General features: G+C 40.0%; 1 protein-coding gene across 3 annotated transcripts in view; it reads right to left on the bottom strand.

Annotated features, from left to right (window-relative positions):
• NPR3 (natriuretic peptide receptor 3) overlaps nt 1-26,657 on the bottom strand; it is a 93,282-nt gene that overhangs the window by 26,839 nt on the left and 39,786 nt on the right. For all 3 annotated transcript variants that reach the window (XM_053906910.1, XM_019450695.2, XM_019450696.2), the window contains exon 4: nt 4,941-5,076. In XM_053906910.1, coding sequence (XP_053762885.1) covers nt 4,941-5,076 — 136 coding nt within the window. The remainder of the gene's footprint in view (nt 1-4,940; nt 5,077-26,657) is intronic.

The following is a 26,657-nucleotide window of genomic DNA, read 5'->3' as shown; positions in this document are numbered from 1 at the left end:
GAACTGGACACATTCCCCACTCAAGACAGGGGCAGCCTGGACTAAGGATTTCACTTGTTCGCACTGGAATCTGACTGCATGTATTTTAATCCTAGCTTTCACATTTACTAGCTCTGTGACCCTGGGTAAGGACTTAGCCCTCTGGGTCTCCACCTTCAGGACTGTAAAAGAGGTACAATAGTACCTCTCAGCCAAGAGACTGTTGAGAAGATTAAATGAGCTACAACAGGTAAAACACTTCCACCACAAGTATAAAAGAAGTTAGTTGTTTTCTTCTACTGTTACTGTGCCTGGAATACCACCACTACTGTGCCCGGAATCTGGGAGAGGGCATCTGACCATGCCCACACCACTCAGAAAAGGAGCTGGCACATCCAGTTGGAGACTCAAGGAGGATTCAGTAAAAGAGCAGATCTTTCATAGGAATACTAGTAAAATCCATGATTTAGACAAGCAGCCATCAGGAAGTAGCAGTATTCTAAGCAGAAAGGCCAGACTTGTTCATATTTACAAAGTCATGGAAGCTGAAAGGAACCAGAGGGACCATGACATTCTGGGGTAGGTAGCCCATGCATGTGGAAGGAAGCAGTGAGATGTAAGGCTGGCATAGGATGGCCAGAGCATGGAAAGCCTGAGTGCCCACACAAAGGATTTCAATTTGCTTTGGCTAGCAACAGTGGCTTAGACAGCTAATCAGTAAAAGAGAATATGTATCATTAGTTGATATCAAATGTCTATACTGTAATTTTCATTAACTAAGCAAGAGAATGCATAGGTCAGCCACATTCTAATTAACTAAGGCAATTTGTTTTCTTTCATTTTAAACTGTGTTAAAGTTCAGTGTAATTCTTAGTGTTTCTATTGATTTGATTCTCTCTGGAAGTAAAATGAATGTCTGGGAAAAGGGATCCCAAGGGAAAGTTCCATCCTCTAGTGTGGTTTGGAGAGGGCAAGTATTTGGGTTTACTGTCCTTTTGGTTATGGTTTGAGGGCCCACTGATTTTTCCAGACTTCGGTCTATTTTGCCGCAAACAGAATGGAGCTACCATTCATCTTGATTTTTTTGTCTTTCTAATATATGCCGGTTACAGAGGATACACCTATCTTAAACTTGTTTATTCTTGACAGCCTATACAACGTTTAAGTCACATATGTCATTTTTAAACATCATATTTATCTTGGGGCACCTGGGTGGCTCACTCACTCAAACATCCGACTTCGGCTCAGGTCATGATCCCGCAGTTCATGGGCTCAAGCCCGAAATCAGGCTCTGTGCTGACAGCTTGGAGCCTGGAGCCCTCTTCAGATTCTGTGTCTCCCTCTCTCTCTGCCCCTCTCCTGCTCGTGCTCAGTCTCTCTCTCTCTCAAATGTAAATAAACATTTTTTAAAATCTTTTGAAAACATCATATTTATCTCCAAACATATTGTCTATCCAAAACCATTTGTTATCCTGTTCAGAGGTGTTTATAAAGAAAGATGTGTTCTGCTAAGGGTTTTGTAGAGTATTTTATAAGACAAGGTGGCCCTAGTAATCCAAGACCTCATTACACTTTAAGCTATTACAATTCTGCCAAGAAATGGGGTGAGAACCCTCAGGGTGGCCAATTAGCAAGTGAGACTTCACCTGAGAGTATTGTGTATAAGGTGAGATTGTCAAGCTGACAGCAGAATTTTCCTGTACATAAGTAATGAGACTTTCCACCCTCATTTCCATTGGCCTGTAGTGGACTTCAAGGTTTGAGCCACAGTCCTATTTACCTTGTCACTCTGACCTCTCCCACAGAGAGGAAATTCAGCTTCTTCCCAGGCCATTTATTGAGAGCCTTGAAAGACGGTCATTGGTTTCACAGTAATAAAATCCAAATTTGTCAAATAACATCCAGAGTATTTTTCCCTTAACAATTTAATGGTCACTTACAGAATGACCATTTCTCAGAGTTCTTTTGGGAGCTACCCTCAGACTGATCATTGTTTAGCAAATAAAATCGGCTTTCCAAATAATTCAAGCCCAAAACTTACATTCGCTTCAATTATCTTTATATCTGGACAAATAAGAGTCTAAGTTTAGACTCGACTATATAGTTGATTGTTTTAGGACTCATTTCATATTGTCTGTGTAGACCTGGCCCTAGAATGGAAGCATCAGGATGACCTATGGGAAAATTTAGTCCATGCCCTCTATACAATGCTGAATTCCAGCCCTTGTGGGCACCTGCCCTTCCCTTAACAACCTCCTTCAGAAGACCAAGAACAAATGACCACACCATGTAGTAAGGAACAGCTAAAAATGGGATGTGGCCTACCAAGGTTGTGTCCACACACACACTAGTTTCTCAGTGTATTGGGCACAACTTCTGGGAAATCTGACTCTGTCCTAATATGCCCCCTGAATTATCTGATTGGATTCCAGCTCCTCAACTGAAGCAGTCACAAGTTGAGCAAGACAATCCTGGAGGCTTATTTGTTTGTCATGTCCTACAATCTGTCTAAACTTAACGTAGATGCTACTCTAGTGTCAAGTAAGACATGACATTCACTAAAACCACCACAGAGAAACTAAAGCCAATTGTCACCATATTTGCTGCCCAGACAACTGGAACTTGACCTCTCAGCACTGTCCTACCATTCCTAATAAACAAGGGCAGGATGAGGCAATGGAGTGCATTGAAATCCCAAATGAATATGTGTGTGTGTGTGTGTGTGTGTGTGTGTGTGTGTGTGTGTCTGTGTGTGTATGTCTGTGTGTGTGTGTGAGCGTGCGCGCTCCAAATCTAGACTTGGCAGTACTTGTTCCCATCACTGAAAAATTTCATTAATTGAATTGCAAATAGATGTAAGCATAGCCCAGTGTATGAAAGGGCTCACAGGAGGGGTTAGTGTGATGTAGGACTGAAAGGGCTCTTGTCGGTCATCAGCTAGTCCAACTCCTTCATACAGGTGATGACAGAGAAGCCCAAAATAGTGTGACAGTGGCTAGGATGCAGGTTCCCTGAACTCCTGGTCCAGCAATCTGTACTCCATATCAGTGGTTTTTAAATGATACCCATCAGTATACTATACTTTATTTTCCACATAGTCCCCGTAAGGACTCCTTTTAAAGACTTCAGAAAGATCATGTCCCTCAAAACTTTCTGGTGGCTTTCTATCTCACTCTGGGTGGAAACTAAAGTCACCAGCACAGCTTCCAGATGCATGTGATTTGTCCCCCACTCCCTCTCTGACTGTGGCTCCTATCACACTGCCCTTCACGTGCTGTGCTTGAGCCCAACAGGCCTCTTTGCTCTTCAGGGGGGCCACTCAGCACTCTCTGGCCAGATACACTCAAGGTCTCTGTGTTTGCTGCTCTGTCTGGAATGTTCCCTCCTAAACATCTACATAATTTCTTTCACTTTACTCAGGTCTCTACTCAACTTCAACGTACCAGAGACCTTCCCCAGCCACTCTTTAAATTAGCAGTCCTCCCACCACCCCCTCCTGTCACTGTCTATCTCCCTACCCTGCTTTATTTTATTGCCCCTGAAATGGTGTATTTGTTTGTTTATCACCAGTTCCCTCCACTACCTGGAAAGCTCAACTGATTGCAGGGAGGGTCTTTAGCTCACTGCTGAATCCTCAGCACTTTGAACAGTGCCTAGCATATAGCAGGTGCTCAAGAATATTTGATGAATGAATGGGTGCATGAATATAAAATTGACATCTGCAAGGCTCCAGCAGCTGGGTCATTCTCATTGAGTCCCATGTTAATCTTCTTTGAGACTGTCAGTGAAGTGAAAGGAAACCAGAATTCTATACACTATTAGCAAGAATTCAGACCAGGAGACCTTTTGGGAAGATATTTGGCAATATTTAATGCACCTTAAAAGGCACTAACATACTTTTGGACCCGGATATCTCACGACTAGAAATATTCCCCATTGGATGTACTCACAAAAATTCATCAAGATGTGTAAGATGCTTGAGATAGCATTTTGCATAACAGCAAAAACTGTAAACAACTGAAGTATCCGTCAATAGGAAACTGATTAAAGAAATCCTTGTACAACCATATAGTAGAAAAATATAGAACCATCATTTTAAACTGTGCTGAATCATGAGTGCTCATGTGGAAAAATTTTTTACTTGACATACAAGTTTTAAAAAAAGATGAGATGGAAGAGTGACATTCATTGTATGGTTCCTTTTGTATAAATTTTTTTGATAAGATATATAAATGCATATGTGCTGGCAGAAGGCACAAAATATTTTTAGACTAAATCATAGGAAATTGTTAATAGTGGTTACATTAGGGAGAGGAGACTAGGGTGGGAAGGAAAACTTTCACTTTTAATTTTGTACATTTTTGTACTGTTTAAATTTTCCAGCCAAGAATAGTCTCATTCTTGTACAATTTTTAAATGTCAACAGAGGTTGCTTGAGTGATGAGATTATGGGCCATTTTTTTTGCTGTGGTTCATATACTTCTCTGTTCTAAAGAAAGCCACAGCTGATATTCACCATTTTAGAAATAAAATAAAAACAGAGGGCTTGATTAGACTTGCTTATAATCTCAAACTACCCATGATTAAATTGATGAATGTGTATCTGGGATTATTTCATTTAAAACTGATCACAGAACTCTTCACAAACTAATTATTTGTTGTGAATAAGGCTTGTGACAAATTTAATTTGAAGCATAGAGTTGTTATCTAACAATCAAAAGGAGACAAGGTACTTCCTGTTTCAGTGGGATTCTTTCAAAGCACTTTCACAAGCTTTATCTCATTTAATTTTCACAACAAGCCTGTGAGGTAGTTTGAACTTGACATATTATCCTTACTTTACAGCTGAGGAAAACAGGAAACTGACAAAGTCCCATAGGCGTAAGAAAGAAAAACAGAACCAGGGAAGAAGCAGCTTGATCATCTACAGAGTGTTGTCATCTTATAGACTAAATCCTCACCTTCAAATGTTCTGTTCCAAGTCTGTTGGATAATTTTCCCTCCATCCTTCTTGCTGTAACCAGCTCTGAGTACTTCATGTAAAGCCAGAACATAGAGGAGGATGGCATCGTGGAATCCTTCAACAAACATGTTAACCTGAAAAGGAAACCCCAGTTGGGTGAGCCCAAACACCAATGACTCAACGTTCATGAATAATGTAAGCAAATCAAATGGTTAACAAGTTAGACTCAAGGTTCACAAGCAATGGCAGAGATGGGCAAAGTGTAGCCAACAAGAATCATGCCAAGATTTTCCTGGTACTGGCTTAGTGAGGAAAATCCTTCCCAGGTTTAGGAATTTGGAGAGCAGTAAAGATATTACACAAGTCAAGGAAATTGTACCTGTTGACGAGGTTAAGTATTCCAGGTGCATCACACTTGCCCATAGTTCCCTCTATACGGGTGCCTTCTTTCTTCCTCACGTCTACTCTCTACCTCAAGCCAGCCTAAGTCCAACCTCCCCCTTTAGGTTTTCATCTCCATCAGTCACCATGATCTCTCCATGCTCTGAATATAAAACTGACTAAAAGAACAGTAGGGATCCACTCATTCATGTTTGGATACTATTGAAAGCCTACTCTAGTGCTGGTGTTAAGGATTCAAAGAGGAGTGCTATTCCTACCTGCCTGGCATCTGTGGGCACTGCCATTCCTACCTGCCTGGCATCTGTGTCCTCTCTTCCATCAGCAATGGCATCTCAGTTTCTCTTTCCAGTTTGTGTTTGTACTTGTTCCTGTGGATCTGACCATCTCTACCCACCCTCTGGACTACCCCTCCCCACCCCAAGTTCTAAGGACAGGAATGGAAATATGCTGGGCCATTGGTTTATCCCAGCCAGGTCCTGGCTTAAGTAAGATAGCCCTTCCCCTCAAAAAACTTAAGCTCCATGAGAATTTGGGGAAGTCATTTAATTTCTTTGAGCATTGTTTCATTCAATAAGCATCATTTGAAAGTTCAGGTACCATATTTAAACCCATTGAACATGAAATGAGAAAATACAATCTTGAAATTTAGTAGCTTACAAATTCTGTATAAAAGTACAAAAAAAAAAAAACACCACACACACACAAAAGCAAGTCTTTTTATTTCAGGAGAAATTGTCAAGAATGGAATGCCGTGGAGCAGAATGAATTCAGCATTCCACAGATGACCACCATTAAGTCTTTGTGAGGAGGCATTCTATGCCTCGTTCCTAGAAAAAGTTCCCATAGGAAGAGAGCCACAACTGACCTGCATCACCTAGTTCAAATACACAAACATCCATAGAAAACACAGCTCAATGTCCAGTGCTACTTGGCCTCATCTCATCCTTAAGGATGGTGAGTCCTGTTTTTTGTCATAGAAGCAAATGTTTTGCATTTGCCAAAGTCCAGTGCTGAGAGGCTGTTTAGAATAATGGCTAGAGCCTGGGCTCACTACCCAGAGCTGCCACTTCCTGGATGTGTTTCTCCACAACTCTGGGCCTCAGTTTTCCCTATCTGGAAAATGAGGAAAATAGTAGTACTTATCTCGTGGAGTTGCTCTTAGGTTTAAATGAACTAATAGATGTAAAAGACTTCCAACAGTGCCTAACAGAGTTGGCACTCACTGTTGGGTTTTATTGTTGTTATTGTCTACATATAGAGAATTATAAACCTAGGGATCCTGCTTAGCCTTTAATTCCTAACAGCAGTATTCAGAAAATAAGCATTCTACTTATGGTATAACATATCTTATGGACCCATTTTACACTTAATGGAAACTAAGGCTCCTTGTTCATGCTTTAACATGCCAAGCAGTGTTCTTACTTCCAGAATGTCACACCCTTAATTCTGCCCAAGCATAAGGTGTGCAGCCCGCACTGGTCAGTTCCACGGACCATCTGGGAGAAGAGAGGTGTCTGATCGCAGAAAAGCTCAGAATTAGTTGCAGGGCCCAAAGTCTAATCCTAGCCCTGACACATTACTTAATCTCCCTAATCTTAAATTTCCTCACTGGCTGAATGGGGGTTTAGTGCCTGCTCATCCCACAGAGCTCTTCAGGGGACTGAATTAGTGATTGCATATAAAACATCAGAAACAGTTTCTGGGACTAAGAAAGCAAATGGTAGACATTGGCTTTCACTCTTAACCATCAGCTTAAGTCTCAGAGAGTCATTATTTTCCTAGGCAAAGAAGAATGATGTACAAATAACATCTAGTCAAAGATGATTTTCTGCTGATTTGGCTATGCTAATTCAATTTTCCAAAGGAATATGAAATTTTCACTTAAGCCATGAAGTCATCATGGCTTAAGAAAGTGTGCATGCTGATGAGTTAATGAATTTTAATAAGTGGACTTTAGGGGCACCTGGGTGACTCAATCAGTTAAGTGTCCTACTCTTGATTTTGGCTCCATTCTCACAGTTCATGAGATTGAGCCCTGAATTGGGCTCTGCAGTGACAGCATGGAGCCTGCTTGGGATTTTCTCTCCCTCTCTCTCTGCCCCTCCCCTGCTTGCACTCTCTCTCTCATAATAAATAAATAAACTTAAAAAAAATAACATAGTGGTCTTTAGCTGTGTAATTTCTTAGGCCATGGTAAAAACATTTTTCAAAAAAATCTATCTTCCCTGGGATAATTATATAAAACTCATTCTGCTACAGGGGTGCCTGGGTGGCTTGATTGGTTAAGTGTCCGACTTCGGCTCAGGTCATGATCTCACGGTCCGTGAGTTCGAGCCCCGCATCGGGCTCTGTGCTGACAGCTCAGAGCCTGGAGCCTGTTTCAGATTCTGTGTCTCCCTCTCTCTCTGCCCCTCCCCTGTTCATGCTCTGTCTCTCTCTGTCTCAAAAATAAATAAACGTTAAAAAAATTAAAAAAAAAAAAACTCATCGCTACACAGGGAAGTCATACAGCCCTGGACTATGGGAAATATAAAGTGGCTCAGAAAAACTCTGGTCTAATCCTCTCAGCACTCTGAGAACCAAAAGAGCATCACTCCCCATTAGTCTTTCTGCACTCTCTAATTGAAGGTTTTCCCTCTCCTTGTTCCTGGGGAGCCTAGTCTGAGCCCTGTTAAATTGTAAATTACCAGCCACTGGGTATCAGCTCTCCACTTATCTTCCTCCCCCTCCTGATTCCTGCTCAAAACCTAGGGCCACCATGCTGACATTGGGCACCCAAAGCACTGGACATGCGCCCCAGCATCAACCACCTTCTGGCCCCTCCTCTTCCTTCCTTCTTGCTGTGCCCTCTAAATTGCCCCTTCTACAATTGCAGATTATCTGGCTGAGAAACATGAATTTGGATTACCCTTTTCCTAACAGGTTTGATGGTAGAAGAGAATAGATAGGTTCTGAACACATGGCCAGGTCTGAAAACTCATTCTATCTTGATTTGCAAATGGATCGCAAAATTTACCTTCTTTCCTCTCAAAGTGGCTGAGTGTTTCCCTCTCCTGCCAAAATTAGCAGGAGAGCTGCTGACCTGCTCCGAGGCTCACTGGCACCCTGGGCTGCTGCGGAGGAGGTTTCATAACACCTACCTCATAGGACTTCAAGCCAGAAGCAAAACCCCAGAGACCGTCTTTTCTCGAGGAGAACATTCTCACATCCACATGTGTTTTTTAATGGGAGGAAAGCCCATCAGCACATTATAGACACTAAAAATCACAAGTGCAAACATTTTTTTTAATGAGGAAGAAAAAGAGCCAGAGTATTAAGTTGCCTTTGAAACATTTTTCACTCGACCTCCAGGCTGAAAGGAACAAGATCATCTGCTCTGTCCCCCTGCCTGTGGTCATAACAAAATTTGAACCTCGAAATCCATGATCCATGACAGATCATGCTATAGTTACTAATCAAAGAAAATAGGATACCCTTACCTGAGTATTCCAGTATTTAGCATCATTTCTAGCCAAAAAGCTCTTCCGTACCGTCATTAAGCATAAGTCTTAATTAAATTCCTAAATGCAGCCATTCCCCTGCTAGATACCGAACAGAGTTAAGAGAACAATGTAGTTCTTGGGGCGCCTGGGTGGCTCAGTTGGTTAGGTGACCAACTTGGCTCAGGTCATGATCTTGCAGTTTGTGAGTTCGAGCCCCGCATCGGGCTCCGTGCTGATAGCTCAGAGCCTGGGGCCTGCTTCAGATTGTGTCTCCCCCTCTCTCTACCCCTCCCCTGCTCATGCTCTGTGTCTCTTTCTCAATAATAAGTGTTAAAAAAAATTTTTTTAAAGAGAGAACAATGTAGTTCTTGAGCCTTGGGAGTTTACAATCTCAACCAAATAGCCCCACAGTTCCACAAAACACATAGATGAACTCCATACTAGAAAGTTATGAAGCAGAAAGTTATGAACCAATGAGGGACAAGAGTCAGAGTAATAATTATTTGTGCTGGGTATCATCAAATAAAGTATCTATCATTTAAAAAAGATGGAAGTCATTCATCATCTTCCACTCACTCTGGGAAGTTTTCCAGAACAAGGTAGCATGCTGGCACTAACTCTCTCATCATTTCATCTCCATCCTCCTGATCTTGCCCTTTTAGTTGGCCAGCATCAGATATTCCAAATGAAATATAGCCATTTTGCCACTGGCCTTCCTCTCTGATAGTGCCTGTCAGCCATGTCCATTAGTGTTTTTTAATTTTTTTTTTAATCCTCTATCATGGGGAAAGCTGGATAGAAATCTTGTTATATTTTAACTGAGCATATAGAGTTGCCATTCATAACATGGCTCTTATCTGTGACAGTGAGCAAAGTCTTTCTTATTTCTCTTTGGAGGGGCAAGTTGAGATTGATAGATGAATTCTTCAATGCCTGAGTTCCAAACAAGTAAGCAAAGTATGCTGCATGCCTCAGCTGTTCTGTAAAGTGAGAATGAGTAACACAGCAGTAATCTAGCTCCTGGGATGTCTGGATATCTGAGAAAGACTCTAAAGCTCTCAGACCGAGGCTACTGGGAGAAAGCTACCAAAGTTAAATGCTAAGACTAGGCTGCCCTGGGATTTTGCTTGTGGTATCCACATAACTCAAGCATATCACACAGTGGTTCTATCTTCCTTGCCACAAACCAATGGTTCGTAATGCAAATGAGGAAAGCTGAGAGTGTTGGGCAACATTTCTCAAAAGTCTTTTGAAAAAGACATGACCCTTAACCTCTCACTCAGTTGAAGGGGAGATGGAGTAAAGGGAAATTTTGATGGCTTTCTGAAAAGGTAAGAAGAGAGAAGGGTCCAGGACACCCAGAGACGGGTCCATCATAGCAGGAACAATGGCAACTTGTCTAATTAGTAATAAGACCCTCAAATGAAACTTATCCAGCTGGGCCCCTGTTGATCATGGACAGGGGAAAGAAATTGCCTGGGCATGCCACATGGGTAGGCCAAAGGTCAGAGAACATTATACATTTGATGAACACTTTACAAGTGATCTACATGCAATAAAAACAGAGATACTATTTGTTTTAATTCAACTTTCTGTTGAATTAAAAAATTAAAAATCTATAATTTAGGGGGCACCTGGGTGGCCCAGTCAGTTAAGTCTCTGACTTCGGCTCAGGTCATGATCTCATGGTTCGGGAGTTCAATCTTCACATCGGGCTCTGTGCTAACAGCTCAGAGCCTGGAGCCTGCTTTGGATTCTGTGCCTCCTCTCTCTCTGCCCCTCTCTCACCTCTCAAATATAAACATTAATTTTTTTTTTACTCTATAATTTAGGATAACAGCAAGAACTTCCATAAGCCAATGGACATCACAACCTCTTCAACACCAAAAGGCAGAGTTCTCATTCTTACTGGCAGACATTCCCAATGTCTGCTCTTCTGTACTGGGCCTGCCTTCATGGAATTCACACTTGGTCACTTGCTTATTTTAGCCTTGAGGAAAGTTAAGTTGAAAATCTAAATCCTTATCCTAGTTGAAATCTGAGGAAATGCAAAGGTCAAGTGGCTTATTAACAACAGTGAGGCAGCACATCAGGGAGAGAGCCAGAACCCAGTTATGTGCTAGGCTGAAGCATTGCCATAATATCTGACATATTTCTTTCTCCCTGTGCTGAGGTTTGCCCTAAGTTTTCCAAATAACTATCTCTATCCTGGGCTCAGCTCCACCCCTATAGCAATACCTACTAGGATTAACTCAGATCTTATAGCCTAGAGTGTGGCTGCCGACAAACAGAGGTAGATTTTTTTCTCTCTCTCATCACCTAACACATAATGTATCATTAAACAAAAGCAGTCCTGAGAAGATTGTTAAGTCAACTTATGACCCCTCATTTGTCTTCCATACCACAGCAACTGGCTGCCCTTTTAATGACTGCAGCAGCAGTGGAGGCTAAATGCAGGCACCACAGTGCTGATACGTGGCACTCATTTATTTACACAAGCAAACCTCAGCAAGGAAGGCATGCGGGGCCTGCTGGTGGGGAGCAACAAGGTAGAGGAGGACTCCATGGAATTGGCCTGTTGGAATTGGTGGATGTGGAGCACAAGCAAATGATAATGACTTAAAAACTCTCCCCTTGCTCATGCAGAGAATTCAGTCATATGATATATCTACCCTCTGAATGTGTCACACACACGTCATATCCAGATGCTTCTCATCACCCTTACCCTTGATGGCTTAGTTGAGAAATACACATACATAATGACATAATTGTCCCTGGCTTTCAGATGATCAAGTGAGCAATGTCTGCCCTTGGCCTTGATTTCCACCAGTACCTGACCAGATGTACCTCTGGAAGGCTTGGTGACCAAACCCCCAAGACTGCTCTAGACACTCTCTGGCCTCTCTTCCCAGGGGTCTGTGGTCCTGTCAGGCTCAATGTTGAAGTGGGTAAATGTGTATACCAAAATCTAATGAGAGAAGGGCTGGGGCATGCAGCAGGTAGTGAGGTAGGCCCAAGCCAGTACAAGGGGTGACCAAGTCAAAGGGAGATGGAGACAAGGAAACATGAGAGGACAATTTCTGGCTTCATTATTTCCAAAAGGCCAAAATCAGAAAGAACATGTAAATTCTAATTTCTCCAACTTGATGACATCCTTTTAGACAACCTGAGAACTTCAGATCACTTCTCCTGAATTTCTTGAGTCATCTATAGATACGATGGCAAGGAAGAGATGAGCAAAAATCCAAGTTTAGATGGGTTTTTTTTTGGGGGGGAGGGGTGGTAGTTACTTCTTTTCATTTCTGTCTTGTATCTTAAAATAAAGCCGGTCCCTTTTTCTTTAACCAATTTCAAGATGTGGTAAGGACTGAGCTAAGATCCAGAACCCTAATTCCTAGTTCTAGCATTTTTGATTTATTCAATCACTGTGAACAGTCAGCACCTTAATTTTGTTCAATTTTTAATTCAGAGTTTCCCAAGCTGTATTCCACAGAGGCAGCATTCTTTAAAATGTAATGGATGACTCTAGAAATAGCAGTAATGTGTCTAATAAGTTTATAAAATGCTAGGTTGAATAAAGTCAAGCAGTTCTCTTTACTGCCAGATAATTATCATAACAGCTAACTTTTACTGAACATCTCCTACATGCTAAGAGATATGTAAACACTTAAGTTCTACTGCATTTAGTCCTTACAAAACTTTCATAGATAAGTCCTGTTATTATCCCCTGAAAGAGACTCTGACTAACCCTTTAACAGAATGGAGATATCTTGGTCAATGGATTAGGTCAAAATTCCAGAAAATGTTGGGGCAGACAAGCTCTTAGTAGGGGTCCAAACCAGAACTGCCTAGTTATGACATTTATCTTACTGATATGTTCAGCCAACTAATCCTGGAAAAAAAGCTTTGTGCTCTACTTTGTGTTTTTAATTGACTTGGTAGCTCTACAAGTTGAGTACATAGACTGGAAAGAGCAATGAGAGACTATGAATGAGAAGACTAAGACAATGTTCTTCAGGGTGATGGAAGAATAGAACCCACACCTAGAGAGGGAATGAGATGGCAGAAGATGAAAGAAGAAAGGAGGAGAAGGTACATGAGGCAACAAGCTAACTTTCCCTCGTTTCTTAATTCAGTCTTTAAGCCAGAGCTAATACAACATGACTCAGATCAAGTGGATCAGGAGTTCTGATAAGTCATTGACTCAGATAAAGTTAACTGTGTTCCAGCAATCAATAAAAAGGCCAAAGGAGCATCTAAACAAGCTGGATGTTAAGGATGAGGGTCCTACTCCAAAGACCAGTCTGTTCCAAGCACATCAGCAGCCAAACCATGTAATAAAAGATCTACTAATGTGATGTTTTTTTAACTAGCACACAACACAAAATATGATGACTTTGATAAGTAATAGTAATAAATGTAGCAAAGCTTCATCTACCCAGTTTCATCAAATAAAAAAAGACGTCTCATATCAGCAAAGTTTCCAGGTTCTTAAACATTATTTCTCTAAGTATCAAAGTTTTTGAATAATACAAACACTTTTGATGGAAGTGCCTGTAAAATTAGCCACATACATTCCTGCCTTGGTAGCATAAGTATGCTGAATGTGATATTAACTTATTACAATTCTCCATATGTAAGGCTATGACAATAGCCAGTCCAGTAGGCTTCATTGCTATTGAAAAGTGTACTGGGGGGCGGTGGCTCAGTCGCTTAAGTGTCCAGCTCTTGATTTCAGCTCAGGTCATGATCTCATGGTCATGAGATCGAGCCCTTGCAGCAGGCTCTGCACAGAGTGTGAATCCTGCTTGGGATTCTCCCTCTCCCTCTGCCCTGTCCCCATGTGCACATGTGCACTTTCTCTCTCTAAAGGGAAGAGAAGAGAAGAGAAGAGAAGAGAAGAGAAGAGAAGAGAAGAGAAGAGAAACGAAAAGAAAAGAAAAGAAACGAAAAGAAAAGAAAAGAAAAGAAAAGAAAAGAAAAGAAAAGAAAAGAAAAGAAAAAAGGAAAGTGTATTGGGCTCTTTACACAATGCTGACACCAGACTTCTATGTTTCTAGATATTCTCACTTCTTCCATTCTGATAGAACATGAGCTGGGACCCACTTCCTTTTCTGAAATGCTTCCTTCCCTTGGCTACTGATTGTTCTGCATCTCCTTATCTAGCCATTCCTGTTGGTGACTCCAGGGTTTTCAACAGCTAAAGAACTAAGTCTAAATGTTTCAGGGTGGTGAAAAACACTCTTTATTATTAGCCACACTCCCAAAAGAACTTTATGCCTTACTCTTTACAAAATCTCTTAGATTCTCTGAGCATGCCATGAAGTACCTTTACACATTAGCCCCTGGGCTTGGAATGCCCTCCACATAAGTCTTGTCTCATCCAAAGCAAACTCCTACTCAACTTTACTGGACATTCTCAGATTACCCTCTCCAGATCCACCTTCTACCCTTCTTCAACCAGCTCTGTGCCCTGGGAGGCTGGCATATATGGACAACATCAACTGGGTCCCCTTGCCCTCTGGTTTCTGGTTGGTTCAGCAGATGAGAGGGTAGAAGGAGATAATGGTCAGGATGTGAGAGGCTGCACTCCTCCACCAGATGCCACAGGTGGTTCTCCCCAACAGCCACAGACCTCATGGGTGCTAGAAACCTCTCCCTCCTCTTGCCCCTTCTAGTCTAGGGGCTGTAACAGCTTCCCACATTTGCAGGCCATGAGGTTCTTTGCCATTGTTTGTTGATTTTCCTTAATTCCACACTTACCTTTGTAATAGTCCCTTTACTGAGTTCTCTTTCATTTCCTTTCAGTGTGTCTTTTATTTCCTCCCAGGATCCTAATGGACACATCAACTTTCTGTGAGCCACTCAAACTTGTTCTTGCTGCATCCTTCCCTGAACCACCCAATTCCTCCTTTCTTCCACAAGTACACTTAGTGCACATATTATCTCACTCACCAGTCTATTTTACTCTTTTGCATGCCTCCATACCCTGACATTCCACAAGCCCCTTAATGCACAAACCATATGTTAGGTACCTTAGTTTTCCTAGAATCTAGCCCTGCATCTAACACAGAGACTGTACTCACTTGAGTTGACTCCACTGTCACCTGTCACTACCTGTTACTTTCACTGTGCCTACTTCTAGATGCCATCTTCTTCTCTCAGGCTTACTACTATTAATGTTCTGTAAGCTGGAGAAAGAAATCACAAAGCTCATTATAACTGTACTTAAAATGGGGGTAAACAGTTTCTGAGTGAGGATTTGAGAGATTCTCCTATAATAAAATTAATAAATTAGATGTTTGCTTTAGCTGCTCAAAAGCCTTTTTCACACACTCTTTGCTTTTGACTGGGTCTAATGTAGTTGAGATTGCCATAAAATTGATTCAGCAGGTACTTCTAAGAGAAAGACTTCCAGATTTTGACACCCAATACAGGATTCTCATGCTGAAACTAACAAATAATTCTCAGCCAGTAAATGAATGAACTTTTTTCTTTTCTTTTTTTTTTATGTTTATTTACTTTTCAGAGAGAGAGCATGAGCAGGAGGGGCAGACAGAGAGCGAAACAGAGAATCCAAAGCAGGCTCCAGACTGTCAGAACAGAGCCCGATGCAGGGCTTGAACTCATGAACTGTGAGATCATGATGTAAGCCGAAATCAAGAGTTGGACACTGCCGAACATTTTTTCTTTTAATAAATTTTTTGCCATCAAGTTTGCTAAACACACACACAGACACACACACACAATAAAACTAAATATTATCTCCCCTACAAGAAGCTTAATTCCCTACACATTTTGAACACTGTTTATTAAAGGAAATTAAGGAATTATTGGAAGATTTCAGGTGTGATAATAGTATTATAGCTGTGTTTTTAAAAAGAGTTCCAGTACTGGCAGAGTAATTTGTATTAGATTAATTTTTCAAAAAGAAATTAAACTCTCTAAACAAAAAGTTTTAAAAAGGACTAATTGAAGACAATGGGAAGTGACCAAAAAAGAGGCCAAAAACAGAGGAAATTTGATCCTTGAAAAAATGGACCACATTTCATAAAAACTAAATGTATATGGTTTTCCTCTAAGGGTACTCCTTGTCTTGGGGTATCTAGGACTCAAGCAGAAAGTCACAGCCTTCTTGGCTTTAGAGGTCAGAGGGTGTAGTTCAGAGCTGATATTGAGGACATACAATGAGGGAGTAAATCCCGGGCAGAAGAGAGCCACAGAGAAGGGAGCATTCCAACCTGTTTCATAAACTTCTGTCCTTAGTTGATTTTTTTAATGTTTATTTATTTTGAAATTGGAAGAGAGAGAGAGAAAGGAAGCCGAGGAGGGACAGAAAGAGAGAGATGGAGGAAGAGAATCCCAAGCAGGACCTATGCAGTCAGCACAGAGCCTGACGTGGGGCTCGAACTCACAAACTGTGAGATCATGACCTGAGCCAAAATCAAGAGTCAGATGCTCAACTGACTGAGCCACCCAGGCGCCCCGAGTCCTTAATTGATTTCTAAACTGCACATATACAAGAAAGACACCAAGGAATCCAGTAGAAAGCAACAGCTGGAAAGCTGAAGAAGCTAAAGAACATTTAAATTGCTGCCTTCTAGAGTTTGTAACTTGAGAAATATCTCAGGCTTTCTGGTAAAACCCCATATGGGCCACACCTTAGAAGTAAAGTCTATACCAAGAGACTAAGGATTCATCCTAAAACTGAAAGTAACCCAAAACAGAATCACCTTAATAAAAAATAAAACCAAGCTTCCAAAAGTTCAAAGTGGGTGGTCAGTAATTTAACTGCCTGCTAGAACAAAAATCACTCTTCAGGGGAACATAACTGAATACACTCTCTATAACATCATCCACAACATCCATTACAAACTCAAAAAAAGTAAACATTCAGGGGCATGAGAGATCATCTATAGTCAAGAAAATAGTGAGTAAAAAGTGACCCTGAAATGATCCAAATGTTGAAATCAGCAGATAAGAACTTTAAAGCAGCTTTATATATGTTCAAAGATTTAAAGAAAAAGATGACCAAAAAGAAGGACCAAATGAGAAATCAGTGGAGAAATGTAAGGTTTAAAAAAGAACAAGTGGATATTCTAGAACTAAAAAGTACAATATTGAAAAAAGAAATATTCACTGGATAAGTTTAAAAGCAAATTGAGTCCATGATCTTAAAGATATCAATAGTGGGGCTCCTGGGTGACTCAGTCAGTTAAGCGGCCAACTTTGGCTCAGGTCATGATCTCACAGTTTGTGAGTTTAAGCCCTGCTTCAGGCTCTGTGCTGACAGCTCAAAGCCTGGAGCTTGCTTCGGGTCCTGTGTCTCCCTCTCTCTCTGTACCCCTCTCCTTGTGCTCTATCTCTGTCTCTCAAAAATGAATAAATGTTAAAAAAATTAAAAATTAAAATAAGCAAATAAATAAAAATTAATTAATTTTAAAAAAGATATATCAATAGTAAATATCTCAATCTAAAGAACAGAAACTATATAAAGTGAACATACAGACCCCAACTGTACTTTCTGTATATTCTACTGTATATTCTACCAACAAAAAACTGAAGATGAATTTTTTATTCTACTTACAACAGTATCAGAAGACATAAAATTATTAGCACTAAATTTAACCAAAGACATGCAAAACCGCCACACAGAAAACTACAAACATTATTGAGAAAAATTAAAGATGACTCAAATAAATGGAGAGATATATGTTCACAGATTGGAAGATTTAGTGTTTTTAAGATGTCAGTTTTTCCCCAAATTGGTCTACAGATCAATACAATCCAAATAAAAAATCCCAGCAAGTTTTCTTTTTTTTAGAAATTGGCAAGTTGATTCTAAAATTTATACAGAAAAAAGAAAGAACTTAGGACATGCAAAACTTCTCTGAAAAAGAAAAGCAAATTAGAGGACTTGTGTTATCAGATTTCAAGATTTACTGTAAAGCCACAGTATTCAAGACAGTATAGAATTGGTATATATACAAATAAATAGATTAAAGGAACAGAATAGAATCCAAAATCCACACTAATATCGTTATCTGAGTTTTGACCAAGGCATTTCATTCACAGTGGGAAAAACAGAATTTTTTCAACACACGGTAATGGGACAAATTTACTTTTAAAATATGGGAAAAAACTAAAACTTGATTCCTATCTCTCAGCATATACAAAAATTCATTTGATAAGGATCACAGACCTAAACATAAAAGCTAAAACTATAGGGGTGCCTGGGTGGCTCAGTCAGTTAAGTGTCCGACTTCAGCTCAGGTCATGATCTCACAATTCGTGAGTTTGAGCCCCACGTCAGGCTCTGTGCTGACAGCTCAGAGCCTGGATCCTGCTTTGGATTCTGTGTCTCCCTCTATCTCTGCCCCTCCCATGCTCACACTCTGTCTTTGTCTCAAAAATAAATAAACATTAAAAAAAATTTTTTTAAGCTATATAAAGCTGTGAAAGAAAACAGGATATCTTTTTATCTTTGGGATTAGCAAGTTTTATTAAAGAGAATACAAAAAAGCAACACACATTAAAAAAAGACTTCATCAATATAAAAAAAAAAAAACCTCTGCCATCAAAAAGTATCATTAAAAATACCAAGAAGTGAAAAGTTGAAAGAAAATGTTCATTATACATATTTCTGATTTACATTCAGAATATTTAAAAAGAGCTTTTAAATTCAATAACAAAAGTAATAAATAACCCAATTTAAAACTGGGCAAAACACTTCATCAAACAAGTTACAAAAGTAAAGTAAGCCAACAAGCACATGTAAAGAGGCTCAAAATCACTAGTCACCACGGGAATACAGTTTAAAAACCACAATGAGGTACCATCCTACACCCATCAGAATAGCTAAAAGTAAAAAGTTGACAACCCCAAACGTAGATGAGATTTTAAAACAACTGTAACTCTCATACATTGCTAGTGGGGATTTAAAACAATATTACTTTGGCAGATTTTTAGAAAGTTAAACATAGACCTATGCTGTGACCCAGCAATTTCTTTCTTACATATTTACCCAATGAAAATGAAAGCATATGTCCATAAAAAGACTTGTACAAGAATGCTCACTGCAGCCTTAGTCATAATAGTCCCAACCTGAAAAAAAGGGTCCATCAACAGGAGAATAGATTGTAAAATTATGGCATATTTATATAATAAAATATTACTCAGCACTTTTAAAAAGAGAAAAGTGAATACATAAAACATGAAAAATCTCCAAAATGGCATATTAGTGAAAGAAGCCAGGCACAGAGTATACACTGTATGGTTCCATTCATATAGTATGTGCTATATGAGTTTAAGAGCAGGTAAAACAAATTTATGATAATAGAAATAAGAGTATTTGCATCAAAAACAATAAACTACTTAGGAATGAATAAATTTAACCAAGGAACTGAAATATCTGTGCACTGGACACTTTAAGAGATTGATAAAAAGAAGCTGAAGAAGACACAAATAAATGGAAAATATCCTGTCCATTCATGGTTAGGAAGAAACAATATTGTTAAAATGCCCATACTGCCCAAAGCAAGCTATAGATTCAATGCAATGTCTACTAAAATTCCAATGGCAATGTTCATAGAAATAAAAAAAAAATCCTAAAATTTGTATAGAACCAGAAAAGATCACAAACAGCAAAAGCAGTCTTCAGAAAAAGGAACAAAGCAAGAAGCATCATACTTCCTGATTTCAAACCATATTACAAAACTATAGTAATCAAAACAGTATGGTATTAGCATAAAAATAGACACAGAAGTCAATACAATAGAATCAAGAGCCTAAAAATAAACCCACACATATATGATCAACTAATCTTTGGCAAAGGAACCAAGAATACACAATGGAGAAAGGATAGTCTCTTTAATAAATGGTGTTGGGAAAACCAGATATCCACATGTAAAAAAATGAAATTGGTTTCTATCTTACAACACTCACAAAAATTAACTCAAAATAGATTAACTCAAAATGTGAGGCTGAAACCATAAAACTACCAGATGAAAACATAGGAAAAAGGTTCGTAGACATTAGTCCTGGCAATGTTTTTTTGGATATGACAATAATATCAAAAGCCCAAGCAGCAAAAGCAAAAACAAACAAGTGAGACTATATCACATCAAAAAGCTTCCGCACAGCAAAGGAAACAGCGACAAAATGAAAAGGCAACATATAGAATTGGAGAAAATATTTGCAAACCATTTTTCTGTTAAGGGGTTACTATTCAAAATACATAAGGAACTCATACAAGTCAACAGAGAAGAATAATAATAATCTAATTTAGAAATGAGCAAAGGACCCAAATAGACATTTTTCCCAAACAGTTCATACAGATGGCCAACAGGTACAATGAAAAGGTACTCGACATCACTAATCATCAGGGAAATGTAAATCAAAACCACAATGAGATATTACTTCACAATTCTTAGAATGGTTATTATTTAAAAAACAAGGGGTGTCTCCATGGCTCAGTGGATTAAGCACCTGACTCTTAATTTTGGCTCAGGTCATGATCTCATGGTTCGTGAGATCAAGCCCCACTTCAGGCTCTGTGCTGACAGCATGGGGTCTGCTTGGGATTCTCTCTCTCCCTCTCTCTCAGCCCCTCTCCCGTTCTTGCTATCTCTCTCTCTCTTTTTCTCTATCGCTCTCTCAAAATAAATAAACTGTAAAATTAAAATTAAAATCAAATAAAACAAAACAAAACAAAACAAGGGATGCCTGAGTGGCTTAGTCAGTTAAGTCTCCAACTCTTGGTTTCAGCTCATGGTTCTTAAGATCAAGCCCTGCACTGAGCTCTGAGATAACAGCATGGGGCCTGCTTGGGCTTCTCTGCCCCTCCCCTGCTTGAGCTCTCTCTCTCTCTCTCTCTCTCAAAATAAATAAACATTTAAAAAATAAAAAGTAAATGGGGCACCTGGGTGGCTCACTCAGTTGAGTGTCCGACTTCAGCTCAGGTCATGATCTCACCGCTTGTGGATTTGGGCCCTGCATCGGGCTCTGTGCTGACAGCTTGGAGCCTGGAGCCTGCTTTGGATTCTGTGTCCCTCTCTCACTCTGCCCCTCTTCCGCTCTCTGTCTCTCTCTCTCTCTCAAGAATAAATTTTAAAAGTTTTTTTTAATTTTTTAATAAAAAGTAAAAAAATGAAACAAAAATCAAGAGATAAATATTGTCAAGGATGTGGAGAAAAGGGAACACTTGTGCACTGTATGTGGGATTGTAAAATAGTACAGTCATTATGGGAAACAGTATGGAAATTCCTCAAAAATTAAAACTATGACTACCATATGATCCAGCAATCTCACTTCTTGGGTATATGTCTGAAGGAATATCTTGAAGAGACATCTGCCAACCCATGTTCATTGCAGCATTATTCACAATAGCCAAGACACAAAAAACACCTAAGTATCCATCGATGAATGAATAAAGAAACTGGTAGATATACAATGAAATATTATCCAATCATAAAGAAGAAGGAAATCCTGCCATTTGTGACAATATAGGTGAACCTAGAGGGCATTATGCTAGCAAAATAAGTCAGAGAAAGACAAATGCTCTATGATCTCACCTCTAAGTGGAATCTAAGAAAGTCAAATTCATCGAAACTGAGTTGAATGGTGATTGCCAGGGGCTGAGGATGGGAGAAATGGATGGGGAGATGTTGGTCAAAAGGTACAAACTTTCAGTTATAAGATGAATATGTTCTGGGTATCTAATATATAGCATGGTGACTATAGTTACCAATACTGTATTGTATACTTGTATAAAATAATAAAGAGTCTTATCTTTTAGATACAAACTAAAATATTTACAGATTAAGTAGAGGACACCTTGGATTTGCTTCAAAATTATCAGGAGTTGGGGATGAAGGTGGGGGAAAGTTTATAGATTAAATTACACTGAGTTGTTGAAGCTGAGTGATGGGGGCATGGAGCTTCACTACACCGTGCTCCCTCTTTTTATATATATTTTAAATTTCCCACATAAAAATTTTTCTTTATTGGGGTGCCTGGGTGGCTCAGCTGGTTGAGTATCTGACTCTTAATTTTGACTCAGGTCATGATCCCAGCGTCACGGGGTTGAGCCCTGTGTCAGGCTCCACACTGATGGGGCTTGCTTAAGATCCTCTCTCCCTCCCTCCCTCTCTCTCTCTTAAAAAAAAGTTTTCTTTACTAATCAGTTCCCTAATGAACAACTCCAGCCTGGAAAATAGTGGAAATTTTCCACAGTTGGTGCGATTAAAACGTATGAAAATACTAACAATCAGGTCAACATTCATGTTTTGTTCAGTCTAGTTCTTTGTCTTCTATCATCAATCAAAATTTTTTTTAATTTTAAATCAATAATTTTTTTAAAGACATTTATAGATCTTAAATATCATGCTAAAAGAATAGAGCAACATACCAAATGATCACCACACTCTCAGTCCCATTTGGAATCCATCATAATGAACTTATCTGAATCATTCTGGAACACATTTTAAGACAGCCTTTGAAAACTATGCAAATAATGAGTTTCATATGCTTACTAACTACCAGGAAAAATAGTCATTCCTTGTAATTATCCTGAAAGTATGCCTTCAGGTCTACAGTTTGAGAATTCAGTTAAGTCTTCAAATTTCAAGAAATGCCCATAGTTTTCACAAGGTTGGATCATGCTACATATTATTTTACATTTTGAAGAGACTGGTCTTTTTAAGTCTATCTCATTAAGAAAAGTTTTTTATCCCCTTGAGCAATTAAAAGATACTCCATTTCTTTCTTAAAATCTGTACAGCTAACATACACTCTGCTAATGTGAGGAGACTCATTACTCTTAAGAAAGTTACCAAAACAGTGACAGTATTCTAGATGCAGATGTGTCATGATTTTGAATCATGGCGGTAGTTCCAATATTTTAAAAGGTAGAATAAGACTAAGCTCAATAAATATATTGGCCACAAAAGAAGAAATTCCCGGTATAGCCCAAAAGAATTACAGAATTACAAAATTCCACAACATGAGGGAATTTAGAGCTCCTTCAGTCCAACCAGCGTATTATGTAAATGAGAAACTGAAGCCCACAACTGTTGCCTGATTCACTTGAAGTCACGCAGATATCAGGAGCTACAACCAGAACTAAAGACTCCAGACTCCAAACCAGCACCATCATCAGTGTTAACTTGCTTATCAAGCAAGGCACTTCCCTAAGGACCAAATTCACACGCAGGGATAGAACACCAAGGATATCAGCCTCTTTCAAAGACTAACATGACTTCTCTAACATAAGATTTCCAAGACCTTATCTGCATATCAGGAGGAAGAAAAAAAAGAATGCAAAAGTTTATCCTAGCAAACACGTTTTTAATTGTCAGGGAAATAGGATCAAGGCGGAAGGGGGGGCAATAATATTGGATACCAGATTCTTCAATTGTTAAAGAGAGCTCTAGGGCTGCTAAAAAAATAAAAATAAATTTTTAAATTTTTAAAAAAGAAGAAGAAAAAGAAAAGAAAAATTGTAAATTGAAATAAGCTAGAAAAAAAGGGCTTAGCCTCATTAAGTCCACTGCTCATAAAGCCAATTCATCATCATTTAAGAACCTGCTATGTTATTTTAAGAGCTGAGACAGGGAACTTAAAGGGGGAAAGTCCTAATTAGAGACTGTGTTCTCAAAGAACTGAGATGTCAAAAATTCTCTGTCAAATATCACTGTCATCTGATGCAGGGACCCTCCCCCACTCCCCGGGCATAATGAATGCATTAAGGAGGTTGGCAGTCAGCTCACATTCTTCCTCTCCACCCACGTTCTTGCCTTCATACTGGGAGATTTCAATGTCCCTGTGCATTATTCATTCATCCAACACCATAGCCTCTTGGTTCCCTGACTGCCATTATCTGACAAATTTCATCTGCACTCAATTTCAACTCACTCTCATGCACATGCCCTAGACCAATGCTTCTCAGACTTTAACGTGCATACAATTCACCTAGGAATCTTGTTCAAATGCAGATTCTGATTCAGTAGGTTTGAGGAATGGGGCACCAACATTCCTCATTTCTACAATCTCCTAGTTGATACTAATGCAGCTACTCCATGACCACTGTTTGAGGAGTAAGACCCTAGACCTTGTCATCACCTGGAGCTGCTCTACTTTCAAAATCCTTGAAAATCTCTTATTGACTATAGTCTCCTACTTCCTACTTCCTTCTGGGGATAGAACAAGTTCATTGAATTCAAATTTCCATCCTCACTCACCCCCTTTATGCTTATTCCAGTGAAGTGCTGAAATGGAGCAATTCCCAAAAAAAGGATGAGGTAGGCAGATACCGTGTTATCCAGGTGGAGGAGCCAGTGGGAAACTGGAAGCGGGGCCTGCCACTCAGGAGAGAGGTTGCAATTGGAGATACAAATTTAGGTGCTATCCACAGAGATGAACATCGCACCTAGACAAGTGGATGTGCTGCCCAGAAGTAGTGTTTAGAGAGAAAAGGGCCAAGGGAAGAACCCTGGGAAACACCAGTATTTGTGGAGCAGGTGGAAAAGAGGATTCATGAAAGGACACTAGGGGGGACCGCAGTGGGCAGAGAACTTGGAGACGGTGGTGTCTTGGAAGCCAAGGGAGGGGCAAATTTCAAAACAGAAGGAGACCTTTCCAAACTACTCCCCTGTGAAATCCTTCTGGTCAAGCCAGGTTATTTTGCTCACTATTCCCTAAATGTGTCTAATGGCATTCCAACTTCTAAGCTTGGAGTCACTTAGCTTCACTTAGGAGGCTCATCTGTCCCCATCTCTTCTTACCTATCCTTCCAGAGACACCCACACAGACGCTAAATTGTCCTCATTGGACCCAGCACAATGCCTTGACCAAAGGAAGGCCTCGATAAATGCTTGATGGTATCCACACAGATTCAAACAATAACCATCTTCAGGCTTAACTATACACATGGTGATAAACTGGGTCAAGTGGTCAATAAAAATACATGTGCACCTAGAGAGCATATGAACTACACCTGAAATCTGTTCTACCCAAGAAATTCTTGGACATAGGGTTGACATAAATACATGTCACTGCTGAGCAGAGAGAAGGAAAAATGTCCTAAAACTGAAATGCATGTAACTTGTATGGCAACACTGGGCAAATCTGACACAGGGCCATTTGCTAATGAAATCAAATCTTCAAGATCTTTATGACAGGATAGAAACACAGCCATCTGACTTCGGTGAGTGGGTAATTACCTCACACAGAGATTACAGGAAAAGGATAGAATAAAGGAAATAATTAATAAAGATCTCCAAATTTAGACCAATTGTCAAATTGTTTATTATACAAAAAAAAAAAGATATCCCCTGTTCATCTCCTCCCTGCCTCCAATCACAGCCCGTGGGAGCAAGATTTTTTTCAGAAATTTACGAAATGAAGCAAATTCACTCCAGGGGGGAAAGAATCAGAAAATAAACACTAATCCAAAATAATTTCTTACAGCTTGAGCTACTTTCAAATTTCACAACTGGGAAGAGGACTGAGTCCCTAGCAATATATTATTCTAGTTCCTCTCTTTTAACAATTGGCTGGGCCCCAGGAAGGGTGTCATTTAAAACTGCTACTGCCTGCTGCTTGCAGGGCTATGGGATCTTCTGCTCTCAGCTACTGGGGCTATTTTCCTTGGACACTATCACTCAAAGTGCTTAAGCTTATAAAACCCCTTTACAATCATTTTTCATAACTCCCAAGAGCAACTCAGTGCGGTTTTCTCCATTTCACAGATTAAAGTCTCTGGCACACAAGGTGGCATGCCCCAAGGTCACCAATTGTTTTAATGCCCATTAATTCATATTTATTGAACCACTACCTTGGGCTCCTCCACCACATCCACCCACACGGGCAGCAGCATCAATGGCCAGGCCTCATGAACTAGAAATCTACCCTTGGACTTTAAAAACCTGTGGCTGCTGTCAGCATCGAACACCAGAGTCCTGTGTTAGCGCAGTGGCCAACAAAGCTGGCCAGACCCTTTCTGCCTCCCTTCTCCCAAGCTGGAAGGCTGAACACCCGGGCATTCTCTTCTGGCTCCTGTCAAATTATGTGAGATGCAGAGTCCTTTTGCTGCTTGCTCTACTTGTGAAATAGAGCAAGGCTTCGTGTAACGGAGTTGAAGTTTCTGAAATCACTGTGTTGCTCTAACCGTGGGGTGATCTGACTAAAGCAATGTCTCCCGAGCAGAGCTCTCCGAGAAAGAATGAATCCTGACATATGGGAGGTTCTTTCACCTGAGGCTCTTTCATATGTCAGGCTCCTCCTGACAGCAAAATACCACCTTTAGGTTCATTTATGTGAGTCTTCCTTTTCTAGATCCTTCCTTTAAATGTGATATCCTGGTAAGGCCCATCTGCTGAACCCCAGTATCTTTGTGTAAATGAGTTCTTCACCAAGTAGAAAAAGACGGATGCTGAGACCCTGAGCGCCCAGGAGAACCAGGGGAGAAAGCAAAAAAAAAAAAAAAATCAGAGCTTTCATCCTCTACAATTTTGCCATGTGCTCCTTCACTTATGCTAAGGAGTATAATTGTGGGAGCTAATGCATGTTCTTTCTGCAAGCTAGACTGGTCATGTATCCACAGTCCATATTTTATGTGATCTGATAATTCTAAAAAGAAGTTAAGGGGCGCCTGGGTGGCTCAGTCTGGTAAGCATCCAACTTCAGCTCAGGTCATGATCTCACAGTTTGTGGGTTCGAGCCCCGCGTCAGGCTCTGTGCTAACAGCTCAGAGTCTGGAGTCTGCTTCAGATTCTGTGTCTCCCTCTTCTCTCTGCCCTCCTCTGCTTGTTCTCTCTCTCTCTCTCTCTCTC

This window comes from Panthera pardus, unplaced genomic scaffold, assembly GCF_024362965.1.
Source record: "Panthera pardus isolate Hobbes unplaced genomic scaffold, ASM2436296v1 HiC_scaffold_2, whole genome shotgun sequence".
Classification (NCBI taxonomy): Eukaryota; Metazoa; Chordata; class Mammalia; order Carnivora; family Felidae; genus Panthera; species Panthera pardus.
This window is presented reverse-complemented; position numbering and strand designations above follow the sequence as displayed.